This window comes from Scardinius erythrophthalmus, assembly GCF_964197995.2.
Source record: "Scardinius erythrophthalmus genome assembly, chromosome: 13".
NCBI classification, from domain to species: domain Eukaryota; kingdom Metazoa; phylum Chordata; class Actinopteri; order Cypriniformes; family Leuciscidae; genus Scardinius; species Scardinius erythrophthalmus.
The window spans coordinates 11,057,650-11,077,777 of NC_138233.1; the positions used below are offsets into that span (position 1 = coordinate 11,057,650).

Genomic DNA, 20,128 nt, shown 5'->3' on the forward strand with positions numbered 1-20,128 from the left:
CCCTGGGCGTTTGTGAGTGAAATGCAGGGGGTTTGTGAGTTGATGGAAAGCTAATAATTAATTAAATGTAACAAAGCACAAAGTCTATATTCTCTATATAAGTAAACACTGTTTCTGAACTCCCTGAAACGCCTCGATTGTAGTCTTGAGTTTTCTTACGGGAATGAACACGTCACAATACTCCCCATTTAAATAATTCTCGACCAAAACATAGTCCATAGAAATACACCAGAAGAGGTTGACCAATTACAACACAGTAGTTAAGCCGACCAATCAGAGCACATTGAGCTTTTCGGGAAAGATTTTTTTTTTTTTTATTTTTTTTTTATTTTTTTTTTTACATTCAAGCATGGAAACCTATTCTAGCAGACCCCAAAAACAAAATCAAAACTTTGAAAAACAATATAATAATATAATAGGTCCCTTTAATAGTTTGATACCTCAGCAGTAGCAATATAAAACATTTCCATATGAAATTAAATCTCATATCAGTTGAAAATATATAAATAATCACAATATAATTCCTTGCAACACATATATAAATAATTTTCAAAATGATAAAAATAAAAAATATATATTTTGTCTGTTTACTTTCAGTAATGAAAGTATGTCATGTGACCATTAAGTGACATCAGAGAACTGTGATCATGCAAATGTGTCATTCAAATTTTAGAGTACTTCAAGAAAATATTTTACATCTAAGGGGTTCAGCTTAGAAAAAATTGCAAGCTTAGTGAAAAAACTCCAAGAAACAAATGTTGGTTTCAAACTTCATTTAATACTGAAAAGAGAAATAAAATAAAAATGTGTGGTCTAAATAAAACCATTGTGCACTTTCATTTCAGCACTTTTGTATGTGTATTAGAGAGTATTGTTGGATAGTAATAGTGGCAGTAATATTGATTTGAAAACATTTTGCATTTGGTTTAGGCAACATTAAGGTGCATGAAGTTCCCAGAGGGGCGAGACATCTCTTTATCCAGGAACTTAATGGGACTACTCACATTTTAGGTAAAGCCTGATCTCTCCCTGTAGTTTCTCATACAGTAAGCACTGAACTGGTCACTATTTTTGCTTAATTGCTGCTCTCTCTTGATTTTTTCACTGAATAGCTGTCAGGAATAAAGAGTCAAGTGATTTCTTTCTCAACGCACATGGAGACCACCCAGAGACGCGCTCAGTTATTGAAAAAGGTCTGGAATGGGAGTATGAGAATAAAAACAACAAGGACACCATTCAAACTAATGGCCCCCTAAAAAACGATGTGATTGTCATGGTAATATCTCATGGGAATTCACACACACATGAATGGACACACACTCTTTTAAATTGTTTGAACTGATTGTCTTTATTTGTGCTCTAGGTCCGAATGCATGGATCGACCAAAGTGAAGGTGTCAATCAAATACATCACTGACAATGACAGTGACAGTGCCAATGAGAATAACATGGTCCCTGATTATGGAGTGCCATATTCCTGGGTGATAAAGAGATGGGCACCTTGTTCCAGCACCTGTGGAGAAGGTAGTTCACTTTTATGTTAATACAGGCAGATGAGTTCCCCCTACATCTCTAACAAGTTTCTACTATAACTGACCCTTTGCTAAGTCCCTCCTTAAAATATAACTGACCAATCCTACCTTAGCAACAGTTGCTGTCCACCATATTATCAAGCTTGTAACAGTAACTAACAGGAGGCAGAGCTGAAAGTCTATAGAGTGCTGCTGTGATGATGTATTTTTGAAGGCCAACCCGGAAGTTAGCATAACCCTGGATCCCCCATTGGCTTTTGGATTATTGCATAAAATAAGTTCTGTGACCAACAAAAGTTCTTACATGTTTTGCTCACTATGAAAATCTTCACACATGAACATTTGAAGAAATGAACAAATGATTTTTAAAGCCTAAATACAATCACAAAAAAGTAAATAGTTTAACGAAGGCTATAAACAATCTACACCACGCTCACACAACTTCAACTTCAACATCAATAAGTAACTCCTTCATTCTTTATTTAAGAAATATTGTCTCTAATAGTTTGAGTTGCAAGAGCGCGATTATAAACACAATGATGCTGTGAAAGCGGACTAGTGAGTAGATGAGTTTACCTGTTCAGCATGATGATGTTTAATTCCCCTGACAACCTCTGTAGTCTCATTTAGCCACTAGTTTAGCAACCGTGTTTTTCAAGACAAGTAAAAGTAAAAGCTTAAAAAAAGTCACAAAGGGGGTATTACTGATGTATTTTATGTCATAGAAAAAAGGCGAAACTATCTTAGAGCTTCTGTTATCCTCAGACCTTTTCTTCAGGCATTTAACTCCCAAAATAACATTTTAAAAACATATTGACTTATTGGAACCAGAAGTGCTAAAATGCTAATTCTGGGGTTAGAGTTTCAGAGTGAACACTCTATTCATGTTGTCCTGTTATTTATTTACAAAACTTTCTGTAAGAACAATTTTGACAATATTTGGTCCAGTAGAATGTAAGCTTACATGCGTTTTTTGTTGTTGTTGTTGTTGTTGTTGTTGTATTTTTCTTTTAATGTTCATGAGTATTTGATTCACTTCCTTTTTATTTTTTTATTGTTTTTCCAGAAAATGAAGCCTGACCCACAATTAAAATAGTATTTAGTCCAATAGAATGTTAGCATACATTATTTTAATCATTTTATTTTGAATTTCTCTTTTCATGTTCATGAATGTTTCATTGACTTCATTTTTATGGGCAGGCATTCAAGAGACGCGTTATGGCTGCCGCAAAAACTCAGAGATGAAGATGGTCCATCGCAAATTCTGTGAGAAAATCAAGTCGCCTCCACCCGTATTTAGAGACTGTTACCTGAGAGAGTGTCCTCAGCCTATGTGAGTTTGTGCACCGAAATAGCTTTCATTTCCAAATCAGAGATGTGTATTGTTATATGAGTTCAAAAGGGAATCCAGCAACACTTGTGGAAAGGGGAACTTTAATAATAACTAAAAAATATGGCTTAAGAGCCTTCCTCAGGGTATACAATAGACACATTTAGTCATCAAACAACAAGGTTACATCTCCCATTTTAAAAGTCATACAATAAACATTTGTTACAGCATATGAGTTACAAGGATATTCTAGTTATTATTATTTTTTATTCACATTTTCATTTTTGGGAGTGACACAAGTTGCTTAATCAGAATATGTTTCTGAAGTAAAAAAAAAGTATTATTTTATCTTTACTTGTTATTGCTATTATTCTAACTGCTGTTATCATCACAGTTGGCACCTTTAAGTCCTTATCCTATAAAACCACAAGAACTAACACATTACTTTAATAACCAGCATTCCCTTGCACTACACATATTGACATATGTTGTGGTCTAGTTTTCTGCAACTATAGTCTATGTCCAGTAGATGTCATTGTAATACAGTTGTATCTTGCATCACACATGGCAATTTTGCACCATGTTTTTCTGAATAAACTGTGACTGTGTGCTTGATTTGATGTATTTAGCTGGGTGACTGGAGAGTGGGGTGAATGCAGTAAGTCTTGTGGGAAGACGGGCACTCAGACACGCTCTGTAAACTGCGCCCAACCTCAGCACGACGACAAGAGCGAATACATCCACAATCGTCACTGCAGCGACAAGCGCCCAGAATCCCGCAGAGACTGCAATCGCAAACTGTGCCCTGCTGAGTGGAGGCTTGGCCCCTGGTCACAGGTACAGACATGAACATGCTTTGTTTTTTTTTGTTTTTTTTATCAGTATAGATCTAAGCGCTGGATTAGTTTGACATTCTGTTTGTGTGCGTGCTGTTGTAGTGCTCAGTGACGTGTGGTAATGGCACGCAGGAGAGGCAGGTGCTTTGCCACACCCGTGACAACACCATTGGGCTCTGTCTGGACTCCAAGCCAGCTGCATTAAGACCCTGCAGAATGGATCCCTGCCCAAGTGCGTATTCAATTTTGTGATCACACTTTTTGAAATAACAACCCAAACAGATCAGTACATTCATAATTCACAAGTAATTGTAAATTGATGAACTGAAACAAGATATTAGAGTTGAAAAACATGTAGGACTGGACTTAATATACTTTGGGAATTGACTGAATTGTTAAAAGTGGGCGTAACACACCAGATTGAATCCAGATGGTTGGTGGGAGGGGTTAAAAGTAATCCTTACAACTTGAAAATGCATGCCACATATTCAAGTTGTGGGTGTACAGTACCAGTCAAAAGTTTGGAAACATTACTATTTTTAATGTTTTTGAAAGAAGTCTCTTATGCTCATCAAGCCTGCAGTTAAAAAAAACAGTAATATTATGAAATATTATTACAATTTAAAATAATGGTTCTCTTTTTTAATATATTTTAAAATGTAATTTATTTTTGTGATGCAAAGCTGAATTTTCATCAGCAAGTACTCCAGTCTTTGGTGTCTTATGATCCTACAGAAATCATTCTAATATGCTGATTTGATACTCAGTTATTATCAATGATGGAAACAGTTGTACTGTTTAATATATATTTTTTTGGAATACTTTTTTCAGGATTCATTGATGAGTAAAACGTTAACAGCATTTATTCATAAAAACAACATTTATTCAAAATAAAAACATTTCTAACAATATAAATCGTTACCATCACCTTTTATCAATGTAACGCATCCTTGTTGAATTAAAGTACTAATTTCTTAAAAAAAAATAGTTATTGTTCCCAAACTTTTGAACGGTAGTGTATATTGTTACAAAAGATTTCTATTCTAAATAAATACAGTTCTTTTTAACTTTTTATTCATCAAATAATCCTGAAAAAAGTATCTCAGGTTATAAAAAAAAATATTAAGCAGCACAACTATTTCCAACATTGATCATAAATCAGCATATTAGAATGATTTCTGAAGGATCATAAGACTCCAAAAAATTTGGTGTGAATGAATTTTCAGCATCATTACTCCAGTCTTCAGTGTCACATGATCCTTCACATATCATTCTTATATGCTGATTTGGTGCTTAAGAAGCATTTCTTATTAATTATCATTGTTGTACTACTTAATATTTTGGTGGAAACCATGATACAATTTTTGTAGGATTTTTTGGTGAATATAAAGTTAAAATGAACAGATTTAATTTGAAATAGAATCATCACTTATGATCAAAAATCTTACTGACCCAAACAATGAACAATAGTGTATTTCTAAATTGCTAACATAAACCTAGATTATTAAATCCTGTAAAAATGGTTCATTTTTAGTTAATTATACCTAATGCATTAACTAATGTTAACAAATGTAAACCTTATTGTAACATGTTTTAAGCTAAAAAATAATGCATAATTGAGTTACATAAAACTCATAAAACAAAAAAAGAAAAGCTTGTAAAATATTACACTTTCAAAATAATAGCATTGCATATCATTGTTCACAGTTTGGTTGTGACGAAACATCTTTTCGTTTATCAGTACAGTTTCTATCCTTATGTCATCTTCCGAGTGCTAGCCTATTAATATTGCTTATTAATGTTATTAATAAAAGTGAATGCTTGCCTATTACTGTTATCAATAAAAGTTGTATTTTCTGTACTGGTTTTGTGCAGAAACAACAGACTAATTCATGACATTAACAAATGCTCTAATATAGCCGATGAGTTTTCTCTTGCTTTCTCTCTCACCGTCTCCCGTGCTTTCTCCTTCCCGATCCCACTCCCTCCTCTTCCCACTTGCTACAGGGAGCACTTCCGACTTCAACCAGCACGGCAACTTCCTGATACAGTGGTTGTCGCGTCACGACCCCAAATACCCCGTGCAGAGGATGTCAAGTAAAGCGTCTCTCACCAGCCACGTTGTCGCGCTGCGCTGTCTCACCTCTCTGAGCTGGACCTTCCCTCTGTCACTCTGCCTGGCTTTACAAGGCAAACTCCCCTGACTGCCTCCCTCTTCCCGAGGCTTGCACGCTTCTCTTTTTCCTGGGTGGTGGTCCTCTTTTACGGGGCGTTTCCGATAGGGGGAGGTTTCTCTGTTTCTCTCTCTCTCTGTCTCTCGCTCTATCTCTCTCTCCTTTGTGGAGCTCTGTGTTGTGAACGCTGGCCAGTAAGAAATTGTTGACAAAACAAAACATGTAAAAAATTCGGGGGATGTTTGATAAAGGAGGGGCTTTGTGGTTGGACGGGCAGCTTGCGGAGCTAATGATTGCGCTGAGGTTTCTGCAGGGGCGACGCGTTTGTTTGAATTCACTGCCCTCTGCAAGCTGTTTCTATATGGCTCACGCTCTCGAGGCAGACGCTGTTTTACAGAGGCCCCGCCTGAGCTGCAGGTATGAAGGGGAAAAAAAAAACATGAAAAGTGGCTAAAAGATTAAAAAAAGGAAAACAAAAGACAAAAAAATAAAAAAAATAAAGCTTTATTGTGAATGTGAACTTGTCACAATGAGGAAATCTTTGCTAAGTGCTCATTCCACATCCTAGTTCATTCTCGAAAACCGATGGGACAAAAACAAACACTCAAACAAGTTACGATGTTAACATGGGATGTACTGTTGAACCGCCAATATACGTGTTGGTGGCTGATGGTGAACATGAGGTGGAACTTGCTAAACAGGGTCGCTTTACTACACACGTTTGAATGCCATAACCACCTCATCCTCCATCCTCTCCTTGACTGTTAACAAATTCAATAAATGCAGCTTATTTGTGCTTGCAGACTTTAAACAAACATATAAATATATTTGTATTTATATATAAATCTATATGGGTACCAATAATATGAAATATTAATAATTTGTTTTACCATGAATAAGCTGTAGCTTATTAGCCTAACATTTTGACTGCTATTGATCGCTTTAATTCTTGACTGTTACGTGTATTTTTTTATTGATTTTACATAAATACAGAACTATTGCTATTTAATAACAGAAGTTAAGTGTTTCGGGGAAATGGGAAGACCTATATTATGCAGGACTCGCTCAGCCAGTTGCCTCTTCGTTTTTTTTTTTTGTTTGTTTTTTTTCAGAGAGAAGTGGTTTCATTTAAACAGATTCATCCTGAACTAGAGGGATTCATGCGCATTAAATATCTCCATGTGGTGATGAGAGCGGCGTGTGTTTTCATCATGCCTTCGTGTGTGCGAGTGTTTCCGACACGAGTGTGTGTGCGCGTACGTCTGCCAGCATGTGTTTTAACCAGTGGCCATACAAAAGACAAACGACACATAAATATACCTCATGAACTTTCATCCACATCTGAGCTCATTCTTTTCAGGGGCGGGAAAGGGGAGACATAGAGCGTAAGAACAATGCCTTACACTACAATTGAATGTATCGGCATTTATCTGTGAAAGTGATGGCTTAGCGCACAGAAACCAGAGGCAGCTTCAAACAAAACCTGAAATAGAATCAACTGATCAACCAATCGTCACACACATCCGAAAACAGTGGCTAATCCATTGGATATGGAGAGCGTTTTAATGGAAACCTACACTCAGCATCTCTTTATCACTTCAGACGTGTCATTGTATCGTGAAACACATTTCTGTTGTGACTATGTAGCGAGCTATCCGAATTTTCATGCTCAAAGCCGTGAAGAAAACACTAGGAAAAGCCAGACCTTGCAGTGAGATACTGTAAATAAACATAGGTGTTTACTGTATTTATAATAACATTTATGACTGTTATCTCCTTACTTATAAGAAAAAAATGCTAATATTATATATACTATGAGTAACTGTCATGTTACTTCACTGGCCTAACTGCGTCTTGGATGGCTGTTGTGGGGGAAATGTCTGGGGAACATTCAGATGGACTTACGTGCACTGCGTCTATATGCACTTTGATTTATCAGGGAAACTTTATTAATGTTTTGTAAATGTTTAATATATGACACATGTATGTGCCATGCCAGTTTTTACATCATCATGGAAATCCTGTATTTTATTTAACTAATGACCTATTTATTTATTTATTTATTTATTTACCTGTTCATCTGAATTACCAATGGATTAATTGTTCTCAAAGTAATCAAGTGTTTAACCAAAGTTACTGTGACATTGTACCTTTCAATACAGTTGATTTATTTTTCTGAAGAAGATAACTCTATCTGTATGTTTAAAGGGGGGTGGGAGTGCATTTCATTGTTTCAGTTTCTGTCATGATCAACTGCAAAAGTAGGAATAAAAAAAAAGTGTTATAAAAACAGAAATCTTCTCTTCTGGCTTTTCCCTGTCTGTGTTGGTGCTCTGCTTTCTGTCTATTTCTCTGAAAGCGGCTTTTTTCCCTTTTACTTTAAAGGTACACAACTACACTACTCGATCGCTATTTGTGGTTGCATGTAAATTTGTGGGGTTAATTAGCTTTTTTTTTATGTCAGTTGTGCTGCAAATATAAATCAGAATTGTAGGCTTGCCATGGTACATTGGGTAAGGCAATAACACGCATTTTTGTGACGTAATTGCACAATACACAATTTTGCTCAATTTTACCCTGAAAACCTTTTGTTTTGCACCTTAGATGTCATTAAGTTGAATTATGTATATATCTGCATCATATTGACTCTGTAGATATCAATTGAAAATCGCTGACGACCACCAATTTTCAGAGGATCTTGCAAAATATTTTATCCAAGGGATATATAAATAAATCTAATCCGTTTTCAGAAGGATAAACAACCACATTTATAGTCCATAAATAATCACATTCACAAGGGAAGAAAAACTGCTTGTTATCTAATCATTCATCCTAACATGTTTAGTCCTCTAGTATGCATCTACATCTACATCTTCTTTCCTGCATTTGCTTTAACTTGTGATTCTCTCAAGATTTCCCCATTTCTGCTTATTTCTTGCTCAAACACATTTGTCAAAAGCACGAAACAAGCTTAGAAGACATTTTATCTGCTTAGCTTCACTCCTGGGCACATAAAAAAGGGCCAAGCCCAAAATGGCTAAACACTAAGCTTTTAATTGTCTTAACCACAAATTATTTCAAAGACAGCAAGAAGTGGCTTGAGAACAAGTCCATCAGGCTCATGTTTTGACCTGGTCCCTATAGTGAATATTTGGTCTCACATTAAACTCAAACAAACTAGGAAGCATTTTTTAACTTCTCACAGCTGTTTGAAACCCTCAAGTGGAACAATGACTCCTGTAAAAAGCTGTCTGCAAGTTGTGGAAGTGCTGTTATCTACAGTATTTGTGCAATTCTTGCTCATTTCATGACCAGTGATTTGTGATTAAAATGGTTAAGACCATTAAAGGGCACCTATTATGACTCTTTTCACAAGATGTAAAATAAGTCTCTGATGTCCCCAGAGTATGTATGTGAAGTTTTAGCTCAAAATACCCAAATTGATAGCTCAAAATACCCAAATAAATTGTAATTTTTTGGGGCTCAGAAAAACACACTGTTTTAGTGTGTGCCTTTTAAATGCAAATGAGCTGCTGCTGCACGGCACAGGGGGCGGAGCCTCACTAGCTCGCGCTCAGAGCCAGGACAATCTCACCTGATAATATCAGAACAGAAACTCTCAGTTGCGGTGTTCATTTTGACTTGGAGTCAGACAATAATTCCCACAGAGCCAGAGAATATATGCTGTATGGAGATAGAACAGGTATAGTTTAGTTTAATTATGGTTATAATTTACTTCTCATCTGCTTTTATCCACTATTAATACAAGCCTGCTGTAGCACGATGACCAAAATATACTGATGAGTTCAGTGAAGTTTATTGTACATCACACAAAAGATGAAGCGTTAGTTTTACTCCAGAGAATCACAGTAAGAGCTGAATAAACACAGTATAAGAAGTGAGCATTAAAGTCTTATCCATAAACTCTCTCTCTCTCCCTTTCATTATCAACAACATACACAGCGAAGTACACAAAACACTCGTTACAACTAACAGTAAACAAATATAAACAACTTTTCAGTGGGTGCTTAATAAACTGGTAAACCTTATATCCGTAAAATGACTCGATGAGCTGTCATAAAGAGCGCGCTCTCACTTTAATTTCTGCCATGGTCAGTAACATTAGGCCTGTCGCTCTGAAGACCGTAAGCTGGATCACAAACAGTACAGATCCATCCTCGAGTAACAACGAGAGTAAATGAAGACTGCTATGTTCATTCTTACATCCAACAACAACACCTCAATCGCTTAGGAGACATTCTTGTCTACAGCTGCTCAAGCATTGAAACAATGGCGGACTCTGTGTCCAGCTCACTCAGGGCGGGTCTATGCTCAAACTGAAGTGTCAATCAACAGTCGTGGGAGGGGCCTGTGCAATTCTACATCACATTGCATAGAATCTTAGAACAGCTCATTCTGAGACAGTGCTTATGATTTATTGAGATTGTAAAAAAACCACTGGGTGGATTTTTATCATTCTAGGGTGGTTTTGCTCACACACTGCCAACACACATTTATGTTCAAACACCATGTAAAAGTGAATTTTGCATAATAGGTGCCCTTTAAAAGACCACTAAATATTTTGCCATTTTTGGCTTGGCCCATTTTTTTGCCCAGGAGTGTACTTCCCTATCTTCACAGATTTGCTTTATGGTCAGTTCATAACTTTTTTTCTGCCTTTGCCATAACATGCTTTTCTCTGAAGATTTCCCCATTTCTGCTTTTTTCTTGCTCAAACACACTTGTCAAAAGCACGGAACAAGCTTAGAAAGCATGTTTTATCTAGCTTAGTTTTACATATAGTCATTAAGATCTTCTATATGTAACCTATTTGTATTTTAGTTTGTTGCTACAATATGATTTCAGTGTACATACGTACATATGTCTTATGTCCCTCTCCTGTTTTGCAGGACTGCGTTGTCACGGTGACCGTTCTGCATTCTGTCGCATGGAGGCGCTGCAGCAATATTGTTCCCTTCCAGGCTTCCAGCGCATGTGCTGCAAGTCTTGCAAGGTTGACAATTCCACAAAGATCACTGTGATCAAAAGTAGGCCACCATCCAAATCAGAAATAACCTCTAAAGGACGATCCACCATAAGTCCCACACGCCCCACACACACAGAGTCCACCACAGCAGCCTTTCTGCCATCTACAGATGGGAAAAGTGGCACTTCTGTGAGCACACCTTGGTTATATACGGCCTTAGCAACGTCATCTGATACTCACGGATACACGAAAATGCCCATTTATCCGTATACTACAACTCCTGTCTTTAAGCACGCTACTCCAGATTTCCTTCCAGAACAGAGCACATCTTTTGCCATTACTACAGCAACTAAGAACACATCTGCACCTGAAAATGACATGGTAAATAGCACAGAATTACCTGCTAGTACTGTGATCCCCATCATTTTCAGTGATGTGAATGATGCCACCCTAATTCCCAGCACCACCATCAAGTTTGAAGAGTTTACTGGGAGCAGTGGTGCACCAAATGTGGACATCGGTGTGTTGTTGCAGTCAACAACAGAATATGGTGAATTAACAACCTCAGGCACCAAATTACCTGTTAGTACTGTTATCCCCATAATTTTCAGTGATAGGAATGACGCCACCCTCATTCCCAGCACCACTATCCAGTTTGAAGAGTTTGATGGGAGCAGTGGTGCACCAAATGTGGACAATGGTTCGGTACTGCAGTCAACAACAGAATATGGTGTGAATGAAAATGAATTAACAACCTCGGGCACCAAATTACCTGTTAGCACTGATTTCCCCATCATTTTCAGTGATGTGAGTGACGCCACCCTCATTTCCAGCACCACCGTCCAGTTTGAAGAGTTTGATGGGAGTAGTGGTGCTCCAAATGTGGACAACGGTGCAGTACTGCAGTCAACAACACAGTATGGTGTGAATGAAAATGAATTAACAACCTCAGGCAAGATGGTCCTTGGCATCCCAGTGACATCTATAGCAGAGGTGCCAACAACCACTGAAGAACCTGCTCCAATTGCAACAACCTCTATATCTACAACTTCCAGTACACCACAGTCAAGTACAACAGCATGCAGCACAGAGAAGATGAGCAGACGACCGAAGAACGTGGAAGAGACAAGCGAGAGCAACGCTATTGATATGCTGTATCGAGTAATCCCGTTGGACAGCGAGTTTCCTCCAAATAACATCATCCCCAGGAGAGGGCGCGTGTTTCTGCGTGAGAAAACACGGAATAAGCGCATCGAGGAATTGCTTCAGGAGAAACGAAACTTCTTGAGACGGATGAAAAGAGCACAGGGGATTTGAACCCTGTCCAGTTTCTCTTATAGAGATACAGCTGCCAAATGCTACTTCTGAATCCAGACTTTATTTTGGCGCTTGGATCCAGAAATATTTAATTAACTGACGCTTTTCCCTCTTTTAATGACATGGCAAACTGATCTTTGTAGAAAAAAACCACTAGCATGTGTTTGCACAGTGTCTTTGAACCTCAACAATGTCCCTTTAGTACTGTAGGTTTCACTGAAGGATATTCTCATTCAAAGTAATTTATCATTTTAAAGAATTAGTTCAGCCAAAAATTTTAATTCTGTCATCATTTATTCAACCTTATGTCATTCCAAACCTGTATGACTTTCTTCCTGATGTAGAACATTTTCCATACCAGATAACTGAATGGTAATGAGGAGCTATCAAGCCCCAAAATGACAATAAAGCATCATATGAGTAATGTTCAAGTCTTCTGAAGCCATTTGGTAGCTTTGGGCAAAAAAACAACAACAATTTTTTTTAAATAATAATTTTCACCAACAATATCATAATAGATAAAGCTTGACTGTTTCTAGTCCCCATCCATTTTCACTGAATGAAAAAAGCAGCATGAAAAATAAAGGGAAGCCAACAAGAAGGTGAGTGAATAATGAGAGAAATTTCATGTTTGGGTGAACTAAAAGCCATTGACAGAAGAGTTAAATTAATTATCGTTTGCCCAAATATGCTGAATGACAGATACAGACAATAGGCACATACTGTATTATCTGTAAATTGCAGTAGCATATAAATAGTGTACTATTTTATCGAGTTGGCACCAGTCTGAAATGTACTGTACATGTTGGCTATGGTATGTTTCAGCTGCAGATTTTATCATATATTTTTTTTTACACAGAGTCGAAAATATGGAACCCATCGTGATAATATGGCAGTTCAGTACATTGTGATTATACTGAAAAAATGAGGGTCAACAAGTGAATCAGCAGCCACTTAATGTACAGTAAATGCTCTTTCAGTATGTAAAATGAATAGCACTAATTTACCCCAGAGAAGTGAATCAGAGTTAAGTGCATATTTAGCCAGACATAACATGCAGTCAAGACATTTCCATTACTCAATATATCACAGTCTCATATGTTTTGGCTTACATGTATCTGTGATGAGAAAAATTACGCAGTTGTTTTCACTGGCGAGTGATTTGACAAGAACAATTCAGGGATGCTCCATAGTGAATACTTTAGATTTTTATTTTATGCTTGTGAATATTTCCTTTCACCAGTATGTAAGCTTATGCTGAAACTTTATCAAATCAGATCAAGAAGATAAATATTTTTTGTGAGATATTGATGATTATGAGTGTGTTAAAATTTCAAAGACTCCATCATTATGTAAAAAGCAGAAGAAAATGTCAAAAACAGAAATAAATTTTCTATATTGCAAGTTTCAGAGTTTCACATTCTTCTTCCAATTTCTTGCGCTTTTACAGACCTTTTTAGATGTTTATAGTTACTTCAATTTAAAGTGAATAACTTTTTCATTAGAATTCTAAAACAAGCATATACGTAACATACATACAGTATCACCTTCATTTTTTTATTTTATCTATCAATTTATTATTCTTTTCACATTTTGCTCTTAAATTTTTTTATATAACTCATGTTAAATAATTAGGACAAACTTTTACAACTGTTTAATTAAGTAAGTTAACTATACAAATTCTTTAAAAATACTTTTTTAAAAAGCTCACATACTTTTCTCATTATTTTACATCTTTGCATGAAGGATTTCTTGAGAAAGAACTGGGATAATTAGAACAGAATAAATTAGCGATGTACCTCTGCAAGGGCGCCTCGCCTCACTTCATTAGCTTGAGTCCTCACCACAGGTGAAAGTCTGGATGGACCAATCACCACATGCATTCCATAGTGAGAAACAGGACCCATATGAAATAAGAATCACAAATAAAAAGAGATGGAGGTCAAATCTTTGCTAAAGTCTCCTGTTGAGAAAAAGACACTAGTGTTTCCCCTAGAGTTTCATAAGATATTTTTCACAAGAGAACAATTCAAAACTTTGCCATGGTAGGCCTACCAACATCCGCAAAATTCATATACAGTGAGGAGAACAAGTATTTGATACACTGACGATTTAGCAGGTTTTCCCACTTACAAAGCATGTAGAAGTCTGTAATTTTATCATAGGTACTCTTCAACTGTGAGTGACGGAATCTAAAACAAAAATCCAGAAAATTACATTGTATGATTTTTAAGTAATTAATTTGCATTATATTGCTTGACATAAGTATTTGATACGTTAGAAAAGCAGAACTTAATATTTGGTACAGAAACCTTTGTTTGCAATTACAGAGATCATACGTTTCCTGTAGTTCTTGACAAGGTTTGCACACACTGCAGCAGGGATTTTGGCCCACTTCTCCATACAGACCTTCTCCAGATCCTACAGGTTCTGGGGCTGTCGCTGGGCAATATATGGACTTTCAGCTCCCTCCAAAGATTTTCTATTGGGTTCAGGTCTGGAGACTTGCTAGGCCACTCCAGGACCTTGAGATGCTTCTTGGAGCCACTCCTTAGTTGCCCTGGCTGTGTGTATCGGGTCGTTGTCATGCTGGAAGACCCAGCCACGACCCATCTTCAATGCTCTTACTGAGGGAAGGAGGTTGTTGGCCAAGATCTTGTGATACATGGCCCCATCCATCCTCACCTCAATACGGTGCAGTCGTCCTGTCCCCTTTGCAGAAAAGCATCCCCAAAGAATGATGTTTCCACCTCCATGCTTCACGGTTGAGATGGTGTTCTTGGGGTTGTACTCCTTCTTCTTCCTCCAAACACGGCGAGTGGAGTTTAGACCAAAAAGCTCTATTTTTGTCTCATCAGACCACTTGACCTTCTCCCATTCGTCCTCTGGATCATCCAGTTGGTCATTGGCAAACTTCAGACGGGCCTGGACATGCGCTGGCTTGAGAAGGGGGACCTTGCGTGCGCTGCAGGATTTTAATCCATGATGGCGTAGTATGTTACTAATGGTTTTCTTTGAGACTGTGGTCCCAGCTCTCTTCAGGTCATTGACCAGGTCCTGCCATGTAGTTCTGGGCTGATCCCTCACCTTCCTCATGATCATTGATGCCCCACGAGGTGAGATCTTGCATGGTGCCCCAGACCGAGGGAGATTGACCGTCATCTTGAACTTCTTCCATTTTCTAATAATTGCGCCAACAGTTGTTGCCTTCTCACCAAGCTGCTTGCCTATTGTCCTGTAGCCCATCCCAGCCTTGTGCAGGTCTACAATTCTATCCCTGATGTCCTTACACAGCTCTCTGGTCATGGCCATTGTGGAGAGGTTGGAGTCTGTTTAATTGAGTGTGTGGACAGGTGTCTTTTATACAGGTAACGAGTTCAAACAGGTGCAGTTAATACAGGTAATGAGTGGAGAACAGGAGGGCTTCTTAAATAAAAACTAACAGGTCTGTGAGAGCCGGAATTCTTACTGGTTGGTAGGTGATCAAATACTTATGTCATGCAATAAAATGCAAATTAATTACTTAAAAATCATACAATGTGATTTTCTGGATTTTTGTTTTAGATTCCGTCACTCACAGCTGAAGAATACCTATGATAAAAATTACAGACTTCTACATGCTTTGTAAGTGGAAAACCTGCAAAATCGGCAGTGTATCAAATACTTGTTCTCCCCACTGTATTTTAATATGAATATTCCACTTTTAATTCTGAGCTATGTTTTCCACATGAATTGTAGCAATTGATTTATATTCTTAGTATATGTTGACAATTGTCTCATTTGTATCTCTTCTAAATTTTATAAGGAATTATAGGAGAAACACCGAAGTCAAGGTTGATATACAACTAAAACTCCTGAGCTATGAAAGTTCAACCTCTGAACAATTTCCTCTCTCTTCTCTGCAGAAGATCTTGAATTCTGAGGTAGGTTGTTGAGTTTAAAGCTGATGTAATTTCTTTGCCACTATCAACACAATTTTGTGTTCAACAGAAGAAAGAATCTCATAAGCTTTGAAACAACTTAAGGTGGAATAAATGATGACAGAAAATCATTTTGGGGTGAACTATCCCTTTAAGGGCCGAGATTTTGACTATAGAGAGCCTAAGTCCCGCCCCTCCGCTTCCGGCTCATGGGACCTTACTTCGGAAAAAATATGTATGGAAGTCAATGGCAAGAGATAACTTATCTTTTTATTCCGTCTGAACTGTGCCCTGAATTACACATATGATGTTTGTCAATTTAAAAGGTAATTATGAAAGTCAAGAAAGTCGCAGTTTGTCATAAAACAGAAGAGTAACGTTTAGTTTTATGTGAAAATCGCTCAATGAACTACATCTCTCGTCTCGCACTATGTACGTCACAAGATCCGTTGCTCGTATGAGTGTATTCTGGCTCAAAACACTCAGGCATGACGGCGTAACGTTACGATTATAATGTAAGACTATAGAAAAAATGACAGACGTTAGCTTCAGTAAAGTTAGCTTCATTCATTGAGAGAAAAGGTATGACGTCACATGTGCGCCTTCTGGGTTTGTAGTCTTTGTAATAACGTATTTTCACCAGTGGCGTAACTTTGTTTTAAAAAGTGGGTGGGACGGTTTATTTTTTTTTTTAACGGGGGGGGGGGGGGGGGTTATGAATGCTGAATCATAAATCGATGTATGTACAATAACATTACGATGTCCAGCAATCGATTGAAATAGTGCATGGGTTTAATTTGTCGTTTAATGAGGTTTGATATGTTGGTGTGAGTAAATCCATAATATAAATGTGTATATTGAAATGGTCCAGTGGTAGAATTTTTGCCAAGCGTGTCAGAGGTTGTGGGTTCTAATCCACACTCGTATAGGTTTTTTTTTTCTCTTCTCATTAAAACCGATTATGTTTATCAGTGGTTGTATATCAGGCAAGCATACGTTTGTATGCATTTTGTTTGGTAATTTCACCGGAACGAATAGAGATCTCCACAACGGATTGAAGCGCGCGTCCGAGTGAAGACTGTGCGCGAGCCACAAGAGAACACAGTATCCACGCCACTGATCGCAGCGGCAACGAGCACTGTCTTTGACCACTTGATTTCAAAAACAACACATTTCAGCGGTAGATCGCCTCTTACAAACGAACTAAATGAATGCTCTTCTAGTTAACTGGAGATGTTTTATTTATTTGTATTGGTACATTCGTGCCGCGAGATGTTTCAAAAGTGGTGGGGAAAATATCGACCTTAGCAAAAAGTGGTGGGGACATGTCCCACCCGTCCCACCCGCAAATTACGCCTATGATTTTCACAGTCTTATACCTCAGCAGTTTTACATCAAGCTGCGACTTTCTTGACTTTAAAATGTATCTTTTAAATTGACAAACATCATAGGCTATGTGTAAATCAGGGCACAATTCAAACGAGATCAAAATATTTGTTGTCTCTCGCCATTGACTACCATACAATATTTTTCCGAAATAAGGTCCCATGGTGGTCGACCGGAAGGGGAGGGACTTAGGCTCTCTATAACGATAACTATTTTAGGGTCCATACTAACTTACAATATCGTTCTGTTAGTGTGCGCTGCAGTTATGTCGTCTGTCGCTTTAAACGATTGTCCTAGGCTAGTGGATTCTGACTGGCTGCCAATGTGTGCGACTCAATCAGCTCCCTAGTTCAGTAGTCAGTCAGGGCACAGATCAAGAACCAGAACCAGATCAAGTCAGCCATTTTAAGTGATGTCCCAGTTGCAATTCGCAAAATCTTTCCGGTGAAACTCACTAAAAACTCCCTGAAACTCACTAGAAAGACCCACAATGCACCGTGAAAACCTGGGATCATTGATCTAAAATCACATATTTCCCTACTATAAAGTAAGTGAAAAACAGTATGTCACAAAAGATGTATGTCTGACTTCACGCCACGGCACATTTATCGTCCTTGGTGTGAATTCCAACAACATCGTTGGCCTTTTTAGCCACCTATGACATCAACGGTCCAGCAGATGGCTCTGTTTTACAAAATAGCAAACATCATCAGCATCTGGCTCTGTACAGGACAGGTAGCCTATTTCACGAGCAGGTTATGAATAATGATGTCTCATAAGTGTTCTGTTACTATTTAAATAAAATGTTTAGTAGCACAGAAAGATGTTCTACACAATGTCCTGTCAGTTTTAATGTAGGCTATTTAGTGTTTTAACAAGCTGTTGAATTAAGTGTTTTACTGCTACACAGGCCTGCATTTTGATATGAGACTTTCGGCAGGACTGAAAAATAGACATTTAGAGAGACTTCTTAATAGGTTATATAATAACCTTGCATTATATGGCAAGCAACCGACTTTTTGAAAGTTAGCTATATGATTATGTGAGGAGTAGCTGCTAGTTTAAACACCAGTAGCATTATTCAAAGTTTGGTCTCAATGAAAAAAATATAATAAAATGTAATTAAATTTCCTGTTGCTTTCTAAATTGTTTTATTGTGTATTATGGTAGTGAGTTTAAAAGGAAATACTCTCTTAAAACATGAGACAAGAATGGGAAGGGAAAGGAAAAAACGAAATTTAATTAACAAAACATACAAAAAGGGAAGGAATGGAAAGAATCTAAACAAAATGGAACAAAAGGTACTAGACAAAAAAGAAAAAGAAAGGATTGGAAAGGAACACAAAAGGAACAAGTTTAGTACAGAAGATTAAGATGTTTGGGGAGTTTTTATTTAAAGTATGGTTGAGAAATGACGCATCACTTTTGCAGGCTATAATGAAAACAAGAGGATTAATTGGATCTCACAACCGGAAGCATAAATCCGTGACTGTTTTCAGACATTGAATTTATAATTGACCAGATTAGACCTGGCTGATGAATGTACTGTAGGATTACAGACGCTCTCTCTCACTGTCCAGAGGCCAAAAGGAGCGCAACTGTTTGTGACTAATTGTGTTTGTTCATAGATCAGGACAGCCATCTGTATAACAAACACCTCCTGCCATGGGTGTGTGTGTGGTGGACAAAAGGTGGGCTGTTCCTGTGGCAGATTCTATTGCAATGTCTGGATGTGCGAAGAAAAGCTCCCCACAATCCACGCACATGTTTGTATCTTCATTCAGACCTGATTTTATGGTTCCTCCATGGGTGCAAGGCATGTAATTGGGAGAGATATTCCATTAAATGCACCATATTCCGTTCTCCCACCCACAACATTCCAATTTAAGGAGGCTTGTTGTCACATGCCTTTAAATACAATACGCCACGATGATGGAAACAGACTGAAAAAGCATATTTTGGATATTATTTGTAATACATCATAAACTGACCTTTAATCCATGAGCCACAAAGGCAGCACTGTCAGATTTGTTCACAAGATATGTATAAATCCCTCTCAGAAACTATTACTTCATTTTGGATGCATGCACACAAATGAATGTATTTAACACAGTGATAATTGCTTAATATTCTTTAGAGTCTTATTTAATATTTAGGTGGTCAAAAAGAACTCATTCAGTTCCTCCTTTAAACAATGAGAGTCTTCATGTGAAATGCTGTGGTGAGAATGGCCAAGGGCATTCTGCCATTTGCTTTAGTGGCGTTAGAATGAGAAAAGAGAAAGGTTTGAGTAAATTGGATCTGACTGTTAGCGACACTGACAATGACCACAGTTCTGGATGCTTCATCTAAATGTAACGTCTATATGCACTGGTAATCTGGAGAGTATTGATTATTATTTTTCAGGTTTATTATTTTTCAGTAATTATCAGTGTGTGTTTTTACATTTAAAATAATACTAGTTTATTTCATGTTATATTGCAATTTAGTTATAGTTAAAGACTTTGTATTATATTCATACCTTTTTATATTTATAGTTTTAAAGTGTCAACATCAAAATATACCTTAAAAGACAGCTGGAAAGAATGTGTCTTTTAGACAACAACATCCATTTCCTGCAGTGATGAGTGGAGCTAATCATCTGCCA

The 20,128-nt window shown here is 37.5% G+C and overlaps 1 protein-coding gene across 4 annotated transcripts in view; it reads left to right on the top strand.

The window, feature by feature from the left end:
- LOC308701057 (A disintegrin and metalloproteinase with thrombospondin motifs 2) overlaps positions 1-13,582 on the top strand; it is a 228,152-nt gene extending 214,570 nt beyond the window's left edge. For 2 of the 4 annotated variants that reach the window (XM_081383081.1, XM_081383080.1), the window contains 8 exons: positions 931-1,011; positions 1,113-1,276; positions 1,364-1,523; positions 2,732-2,864; positions 3,491-3,698; positions 3,800-3,929; positions 5,705-5,794; positions 10,782-13,582. In XM_081383081.1, coding sequence (XP_081239207.1) covers positions 931-1,011; positions 1,113-1,276; positions 1,364-1,523; positions 2,732-2,864; positions 3,491-3,698; positions 3,800-3,929; positions 5,705-5,794; positions 10,782-12,175 — 2,360 coding nt within the window. In that variant the 3' untranslated portion in view covers positions 12,176-13,582. The remainder of the gene's footprint in view (positions 1-930; positions 1,012-1,112; positions 1,277-1,363; positions 1,524-2,731; positions 2,865-3,490; positions 3,699-3,799; positions 3,930-5,704; positions 5,795-10,781) is intronic. The other 2 variants (XM_081383083.1, XM_081383082.1) reach the window with 2 other exon arrangements.
- The last annotated feature ends 6,546 nt before the right edge of the window (positions 13,583-20,128 follow it).